Source organism: Lolium rigidum, chromosome 1 (assembly GCF_022539505.1).
Source record: "Lolium rigidum isolate FL_2022 chromosome 1, APGP_CSIRO_Lrig_0.1, whole genome shotgun sequence".
In the NCBI taxonomy this organism is placed as follows: Eukaryota; Viridiplantae; Streptophyta; class Magnoliopsida; order Poales; family Poaceae; genus Lolium; species Lolium rigidum.
Genome location: NC_061508.1, coordinates 292,774,080 through 292,783,633, shown reverse-complemented (window position 1 = coordinate 292,783,633; position 9,554 = coordinate 292,774,080). Strand labels below are relative to the sequence as shown.

Genomic DNA, 9,554 nt, shown 5'->3' with positions numbered 1-9,554 from the left:
GGAAAATTTTCGTTAAAAGTCAAATCATGTAAAATTTGCCAGGTTGTTAAAATAAATTATAAGAAGTACAATACAAAATCAGTACCGTTAGATATATCATGAAATGTATGTTCACATAATATCTATATATATAGTATTATTGTTGTTGTCATTTTTTCTAAAAGTTTAGTCAAACTCAACATAGTTTGACTTTTCAAAAAAAATGCACCTTATTTGGATGAAGGATGGAGTAGATTACTGTGTGTATCTAACGTAAACACAAATGTCCTATTACTGTCCAAAAAAAACACAAATGTCCTATCATGCCTATTGCTCGAGTTTTTTTTTTTTTTTTGCCTCTTATAGTATATGTGAGCACAGGGAAAATATTGTGAACACAACGTATGTGATGGTGATAATAAGGCGAGTCCAAGTTGTTCCGCTTTGCAAACACAAAAATTAAAAATAAAAGTAGAAGACATGTTTTAGTTGCAACTTAAATTACTCTTAGATTAATATAGGAGTATTTACATTGTAAGGTCACACAAAGTACATGTTTGCAGTTATGACGGGAGTACACTAGCGTCGTGTGGCCTACTAGGTCAGTTATAAATAGCCGGCGTCGACATGTCATGTAAGCGTGAGGGTGTAGCTAGGCTAAAAATACAACTGAAAACACCTTTTTCTTCTTCTCAGACTGCATCAATGACAGATGAGCATTGGCCAACAAATGGTATCTAGCTCTCCGAGTTGGCACTGCAGCTTACTAGGAATTGGATGGATCGGGAGTTAACTTCAAGAGCATCACCAGGCATGCAGCATGGCCATGTCTCAGGCTAGCGAGAAGCCGAGAATTGAGCCTCCTTTGTTTACTTTAGTCTCTCCGTATTTGTAGGCAATCACGGGGAGCAATAATTTCTATTGGTACTTTGCGGGAGAAGAAGGTAGATATCCAGGTCAAAGCTTGACCCACTGATGAAAAAGAGGTGCCACCTATTAGCGCCATACTGCCAACGATATTGCAGAAGGAATCATATTGTTGTTTTTGTGAGTAGATCTGAAGGAATCATAGCAAAACCAGAGGAATCTTAGCGACACTAAGCCCGCCAACTCAAGGCTTGAGAGGAGGGATCAGTTCATCGATCTAGCCAGGCAATCGACAATCAGGAGGACGGGGGGTCTTTGTTTTGCACGGAGGAGGACGGTAGATCGAATGAACAGGCGAACATAAATGAACTATCTCCAGTTCTCCACGGTCCTACCCCGCTCACGCTCTGCGGCAAGCTGCGGTAGACAAAGGAAATAGGTCATGCCGCTGAGGCGCTGGCCCTGCACTGCGCGCTCCGGGACTCGCCTTCACAGCTCCATACTCTGCAGCATGCGCCCTGCTGGTCGAGGCCAAGCCAGTAGTGGCAGTCCCCCACCGCGGCTTCCTAAGAGCATGTCTAATAGGTCCCGTATTTTTTCGCCCCTTAAAACGCGACTAGAGGGCTCTGTATTCATTTTTCGCCGGCCGAAAACTCGGACGAGCTAACAGAACCCGTATCCCCACCCTTAAAACAGGGTTTTAGACAACAATTTGCACAACAATTTCAGATCAAACATAGCACATCCAAAATATGTGATGCATAATTCATAGTTTTTAACATCACAACGCGATCATAGGCAATGTTCAAGCCACGGAAGTTCCCAAATTTGATCAACCATCAACGAGTTCATCGACAGCGGCGCCACCACTCGCCGGAGACTCACCTTGAGCACTTGCATCACGAGCTTCACACGCAGCCTTCTTCCTCGCCATGATGTCCGCCTTGGTCTCCTTCCACCACGCCAGCTGATCCTCGTCCATGCCGTGGGTGCGCATCATCATGATATCCCTCTCCTCGGCCAAGAGATCCTTCATGGCCTTGGTTTGTTTGAGTGCGAGCATCCTCAAGTCCAGCTCGACCTTTCGCTTGGCATCTTCCCGCCTTGCTTCCACCTTGGCAAGCTTCACCTCCTTCTTCTTCTCAGTGATGAGGAGCTTGGTCTCCAATGTCTTCATCGTCAATGCCTCCTTGGACTTCATGAGTTGATCCAACTTCTCCCGGAAGCTAGCTGCTTCGCCTTCCCCCTTCACCCTCTCCTTGGCTTTGTTGTTGCCCTCGGGCTTGCCGGCGTTTCTCGCACTCATGTCCTCCGCTTCATCATCCATGGTGAGCAGTGCCTCCTTCTTGCACTTTGGTTCGTTGTCCCTCAAATTCCACTTAGCAAGATGTTGAAGAATGGAAAAGCCATGTTGAAATTGAAATTTCTTGTTCTTGGAGCCGGCCATGTCCTTGTACCGGGCTTGAGCAAACTTGGGCTGCACAACAATATTATGTGATGTTTGCACATGATCAACACATATGGATAGCAACAAACAAGGAAAACTTACATAGTCCTCCGGCACACATCCACTAGGGGGGTTGTCGGCCACTTGATCCATGGCAGCACTCCAACGAGAACAAGCTGGTTTGATGATGTTCCATCGGCCTTCAAGGGAGCGGTAGGATCTGTCGGCCATGCTCTTGGTGCGAGGTTTTAGCTGGTGGTAGAGATCCTCAATGCGCTGCCAATAGCGCTTGCCGCCTTGGTCCACTCCGGTGCACGCATCCATCCCCACCTTGCTCCAAGCACGGACCAAGGTGGCGTCTTCGATCTCGGTGTAGTTGGAGGTGCGTGGCTTCGGCGTCGACGAAGAACCGGCGACAGCCGGATCAACCTCAACCACCTCCTCCTCGTCACCCTCATCCTCCCCCTCGTCATCAATATCTTCGACGTTGCACTCCCCATCGAACGCATCGATGCCGGCGTCCAAATCCACCGCGGATTCATTGAGCATGTCCATGTACGATGTTGTGGACTCAACATCGAACACCTTGTCTACGTCCATGGTGGGTGGCGGCGGCGCGGGCATCGCATCGGACGGAACGGAGGGAGGAGGGGCCGTGGCCTTGGAAGACGGTGGAGGCGTGAGGCCGATGCGGTTGACCTGCTTTGTCTTCACCTTGGGCTGCGGAGCACCCCTCGGCCCGGCCGCCTTCGTCTTCATCCTGCCCCCTTTCTTGGCAGCCGGCGGGGCTGCGGCCGGCGGAGCTGCGGCCGCCGAAGGGGCTTCGAAGAATTTCTTCGGAATCCTCTTCCTCTTCGACGGGATGGTGGCGGAGATCATGGCCGACACGTCGCCGGTGTTGGGCGGACCTACGACGGGGACATCAACCACCGCAGCTGTCGGAGATGCACCGTCGGCGGATGGCGGCCCTTGCGGAGGATCCATGGCAGCGGGATCCGGCCGCGACGTTGCCGGGAAGGGCGGGGCGGAGGAGATCGAGCGGCGGCGGTGGCGGTTGGGTTTCGCTGAAACCGTCCGCGCGCAGTGGAGGGGGGATACTGGTTTCGCCCTCTATTCCCGCTCCCACCCCGCACAAGTAGGGGGCGAAAGCCCGCCCCGTAATCGAAAACAACAAAAATCGGAGCGGGGGCCGGTTTTACGGGGTCTGCTAGACGGCCGGGTAGAGCCGAAACCCGTATTCCGGCGGTTATTATACGGGTTTGGCCCTTTTAAGCGGTCTGTTAGACATGCTCTAACAAAAGTTGTTTACTCCCGAAGAAAAAGCTATCAACCGTTGATTTGTCAAAATAATCTAATCCACGTCAAATCTCAATATTTGCCGAATTTTTTATTTCCTTTCATCAAATTCATGTAGACATACCGTAAGAAATAAAGAGGTTGTATTAATCACTACCCAGACAATCAACTCCTGAAACGGAATCAACATCAACGACATAAGATTCAAGTTCAACTTAAGCAACCAACATTTTTCAAATCAAGCATTGGGTTCAGATACTATAATAATTGATTGATAATTGTGCAATGTTTTGTATGCTATCGGATGGGTTACTTTTTGGGATAGTTCTGATCATTTACGTTTGGGCTTGTGCTGGAATCCTGGTTTGGTCACTACACATGTGCTACTCTAGAGGAAAACTACCACAAGCATCGTCCTTCTGTATGTAAGCACAGATGAATTAATAGCATACCACAGTAGGCCTACCAGGCCAAAGAGGATGCAATGACTTTAATCCAAGGTTTTTTGACCAACCTCCTCGCTTTTCCCTAAGCTTTAATCGACAACGTACACCTTGGAATTGGATGTCTTTCATGTCAATTACTAATGCTTTCAGTTATGATCTAATTCATGTACGTGCTCGTGGCCCCAGAGATCGATAATACCAAGTAGTAGGACTATATATCATGGTCAAGCTTCCAAAGAAACCCTACTAAGAAACCCAAGGTCTCTCCACTAGCAAAATATGAAGTACCAAAGTGGCGATATTGTCTCACACTACCTTCTTGGTAAGCTAGGTTAGTAGGAAGTGGAGACACTGGGAATTCCAAATGTGCCTGAATCTAGAGTTCAGTTGCAGCATCATAGAAAATTGCCTATAACGAGTTTGGCATTCGTACTTTAAGAACTGAGTTGGCAATACTGATCTAATTGGCAAGGCTGATTATGCTATAGATAATGGTAATTTTGCTTGCCGGTGCCCACCCTTTTGTGGTGAACCTAGCCAAGGCTAATGCATGTGGTTGGAGCCAGGGGTGGAGTAAGACTTGGATCCCTGGTGCTTCGTTAATCGTTGCATTTTGAGCCACTAGGGTGCTGTTTTGTCCAAATTAATGTTTTAGGGTGGCACACATGCTAACTTTTTTTAGCAAATTGCTTTAAAAAAATCTTGATTAGGTGCGTGTGAATCACCTAAGCCATGATTATATCCGCCCCTAGCTAGAGAGCATCTTCATGTTTGTTGTACTTTGAAATAGAATATGTGCTCAAAATTTGTTACGACCCCAAATTTTCCTCAAAAGATAACCCATGGTATAAATCCTACGAGATTTTCTCTGTTCAAAAACACGTGCATGGTGCACAATTTCATTAAGAGTAGCAACAGAAATTGTTTATCCAGTTTCAAAGAGCAAATTGCAACGCTAGCTGCACATGTGCTTGAGAAGCAAATATAGCTGCACATGTGCTTGCTCGCCACGGTTCAGAACAGGGCAATAAAGAGCTTTGGTTAGATGATCCTCCCCTTTTTCTTCTCGCTGTAATTTTGATTCAGTAATAACTGTAATAAAGTTACCTAAAGTATTTTAAAAAATGACTCGCTAAAAAGAAATAACATTCAAAATAAAATCTTCTTATTGTAGATGTTTATACATGCCACGCACTTGCACCTTTACTAGTCTGTTGCAAGTACTCGAGGGAACTGATGTGCATGCCACAAGCCATTCCCGTAGAAATGAACAGAAAAAAAAAAGCGGACATGGTTAATTCTGCATTTTCAAATGGGTTGCTACGTTGTGCGACCCGCAAATGCACGAGCGGAGCCGTGTGTTGGGATGTGCCTTTTTTTTTGGCACAAGGCGGACATGTTAAGATTGAGAATGCTGATCCTTTCGTACATTTACACAGTCAGGACCCGGGGGTTCACCTCGCTACAGCATTTTTCAATTGGCGCATCGATGTCGGACAACAAAGATGAGCTGATCATCATCCTTCTAATGATGCCTTGCATGGTAAGCCTCTTATCGTGTGCTTGCACTGGAACCTACAAGAGATATTATGTATTTAGTTAGCATGTTTAACTTCGGTTAGAAAGAACGGGTAAGCTGCAGGTAAAGCATTCACATGATCAGTATTTTGACAACAATTTGAGAACGTAGCAAATCGATATATAGTTCAAAACATCAAAAGCAAACGAGCAACGTTCACTGTCAAGATGCCTGGGGTGATGTAAACCTCAAAGGAACTAGTAGCTAAATCTGCAAGGTGCAATGCCTAGGAATGCATGCAGTTTAGTAACATAATCTGGTTTCTGGTAAATACTTTGTGATCCACCGCTCTAAGATAAGACTCACCGAACTATCAATACACCAATATAAAAGGGTCGAAAATCATAGCAGAAACTAACAATAGTGATCCATGCGATAGAAAGATGGTCAGAAATACTACCCACAAAACAAAATGATGGTCAGAAATATTACCAGATAACATCTGAAGGAAAAGATTCTGAGCTGCAACATAAAGCATCCACGAGTGATGTAACATGCTTATTATTCTTTTGGGATTCCGATGCATTACATTTTATAGACATATGCTGGGGCGCAACCTGCAAGCAGAAGTTTGCGTTCATATGTTTATCATCAAAAAATGGATGGTATAACCAATAGAGTAAGTTAGCCATATAATTCATAAAGGAACTACACCTTCTTACTGTAACGGAAATCACGTTTTGGCATGAAATCCAGGGGTAAGTTCAACGAACAGGGACATCTGACCAGCAGAAACAGCTTGGTAGGGCCTTCCAAAACAGTGGGAGTAAAAGCAGTAAGCCAAAAAGTTCAATGCATACCCAGCCAAGTGTATATAATAAGAAGCCAATAACCAATACCTGTGTAAGATAAACTCCCCGCACCACCTGATATGAGAGCTCGGATGGCCTGGAAATATACATGTTCATGTGGGGATATAAATCAGGAACTGGTGAAGTAATGGTAATTGTTCTAGCCTCTAGGAAATGATCCTTCATGTAGTACCAAAAAAGGGTAGCTCACCTTTCGAGAAACAGACTGAGCTAACTTGGTCGTAGTTTGCTCTTTGGCACTTCCAGAATCAAATTTACCATGAGTAACTGTAATGTCATAGACAAACAAGGGTCGAACAAGACTGCCCCCCAAAATTAAGGCAACTCCTTCAATGCTAGGAACTTCATCAAGCGCTTGCTGAAGAGCAGAGAGTAAGGCAGATATGCCATTCATTAACTTCTCGCGCTTCTTGATTCTGCATCTAACCTCCCTTTTTCGTGTGTTGTACTTTCTCTGATCAGAAGGTTTCAGTTCTGCTGATGTTGCTGCCATTTCCATCTAGAGATGACCATGAATAATTAAAGGCCCGTTGAGTAAAAGGATAACAACATAAGCATGTTTACTAAACATACCATTTCCTCCTTTAAACCTGCAAATTCATTTTCAAGATTCTGCAACACCCTGAAAATATTAAAATTTTAAATAAACTTCAAAACCTACAATTGTAGAAACAATATAAATAACTGGCAAACCTACACTGCTAAATGGATATACTATATAAGCTAGACTACATGATGTTCATGTTTCTTTATTTCTATTCAGGGTTGCACACTTAAAATTAAGCAAACAGCACATTATGAAACTGTTGAAGGTTTCATCGCCACTGATGCACGAGTATTTGGAAAGCATAACATTGTGGCCTTCATTCTGGACATAGTAGTCCCAGCAAAGAGGACTCCAGGGTGCTCACTTTAACAGTATTGGCTACGAACTATATTTTACTTGTCAAAATGCCATGGTTAAAAATGCTCGCCTAGGCGAGCACTGAAGCATGCCTAGGCGTGAGGCAACAATAGAATGCCTAGCGCTTAATCGTGCTGTCGTGCCTAGGCATTTAGGAGAGATAGGAGTATAGGAGCTAGGCAGAGGCAAAACTAGGAATTCACGCCTAGCGCCTTTTTGAACCTTAAAATGCTGGGACAACAGTTTCCATTCACCCTAGGAATAACAACCCTTAAGTATCTGATGTACAGGTACAGGAAACACATGCCAGACTAAGGCATACTGGGAAGGACAGTGTTCTGGCAGTGCAAATTCAGAGTGAAACCATATATAAATTGAAAAATTCCACATGGTCCACATGTCATGTGGCCCGTACAGCCACAACAACAGGGCTTCCCAGGAGGTGCAACCAGACCAAATTACTGATAATGATCCTAATTGCTTATAAAAATAAGAAGCTTAGGTCCATTTAAGAGATATTTCAAAAAAAAATGCTTTCCACCCTTGGCATTTAAGCTGGCTATATAATGACTGATCCTGTTTGATTATCAGTCAACCAAAGAGTTAATCCATGTATCTCCATCTCCTATCATATCCTAGCCTATAACTGGCAGCGTGCCATCACCATCACTGGCTAGCATCACACGGCAAGGGCCCAAGGCCATATCCTCACGGGAAGCCTCTATAGTGAAAAGAACATGACCCAAGCACGCACCACCTAACACCACATTATAAAAGCTAAGTCAGGCAGGAATACAAAACTTAAGTCAACAAAATATGAGATGTATACCACAAAAATAATATCACTGGATACATCATATTCAAAATAAGTTTCCAATGTTATAATTATTGTGGCATACATCTCATATTTTTTCGATAATGAAAACAATTTACGAGAATAACAGCAGAGCACCACACACCATCAGACATTAACACAGGAGAATAACAAGCAGCATTAAGTTAGCAGCGAGAATGCACAAGCTAAGAGCACGTATCAGAACAAAACGAATTGATGGAACAGCACAGAAGTAATGCCCTAACTAAATCCCACTTAAATTATCATCCTGCAATTGATACTACCAAGCAGCAGTACGGTGACAGCGAACGCAAGAGTTAAGAGAACAACATATCAGCACGAAACGAATTGACGGAGAGGAACGAAGTGATGTCCTAACTAAAGCCGGCTTAACTCATCACCCTGTAATTCTGATCCCAAACGAAACGAATTGACGGAGAGGAACGAAGTAATGGTCGAATCCAGTGGAATCATTCTGACCCAAACCCTAACTTCTCATCCCCACAAAGGGGAAGTTCAAATTTGCGACGGATTTGGAAAATCCACTCGAATCGTATGCAAACTAGATCCACAAGCACAAAGGTTGTCCAAATCCGGCTCACTTGAAAGCACAGCAGATTCTAACATAGGACGAGAGCGGGAAAGAGAGGGGGGGACGGGGGATTACGAGGGGATCTGGTGGTGCATATAGAGGACGAAGCCGACCAGTTCCTTCACGACGTGGAACACCTCCGACCGCCGCAGCGCCGCCGCAGCCACTTGCACCTCCACCACCGATCCAGACCCCTGAGTCTCGCCGACTCCCGAAGAACTCGTCATCTCCATCCCGCAGACCGTTGCAAGGGCTATGCTACTCTTGTGTCGGGAATTGGGGATATTTCATTTCCTCTTGAGTAAATCAATGAAGGAGCGTGCAGTGTGCTAGCTTTCGAAAGCACCGATCGATGGGTGTACAAGTGAAACTAGCTAGCTAGCTAAAAAAAAAGGATTTGCTGGTTAAAAATAAAAAAAAATAGACGTTTTTCTAAAATTTTAAGTTGGGTTGTAACTATTCAATTGAAAATGGGGTTGCAACTAAAAGTTTTCAGTTATAAGCAAGGTTGCAACTACGAAAAATGTCTCTAAACCGTTGGATTTGCTCTGTGATTCGTGTTAATGATGAGTTTCAACATAGGTTACAACTGAGAATCGATGACGTCATTCTACCGAGAACTAAGTTAGTTCGCAATAGTCTAAAAACTAAATTAGACTAAGAAAAGAAGTAGAAAAAACTCTCTCACACACCACGTCGCTCCCGTACGGGGCGACTCGCGAAAACCCTAGCCGCCGCTGGGCTCCCCTATTTCGAGCCACCTCTCGTCGTTGATGTCGCGAGCACGAGGTGGCGGT

At 44.7% G+C, this 9,554-nt stretch overlaps 1 protein-coding gene across 1 annotated transcript; it reads right to left on the bottom strand.

Annotated features, from left to right (window-relative positions):
• Window positions 1-5,178: 5,178 nt before the first annotated feature.
• LOC124683935 lies at window positions 5,179-9,065 on the bottom strand. Its single transcript, XM_047218351.1, has 7 exons — window positions 8,833-9,065; window positions 7,000-7,048; window positions 6,617-6,925; window positions 6,454-6,502; window positions 6,269-6,363; window positions 6,047-6,171; window positions 5,179-5,610 (listed from the first exon to the last, which is right to left on the bottom strand). Exons 1-7 carry the CDS (start codon window positions 8,988-8,990, stop codon window positions 5,553-5,555), a joined length of 843 nt encoding a protein of 280 aa, XP_047074307.1. The 5' UTR covers window positions 8,991-9,065; the 3' UTR covers window positions 5,179-5,552.
• Between the last annotated feature and the right edge of the window lie 489 nt (window positions 9,066-9,554).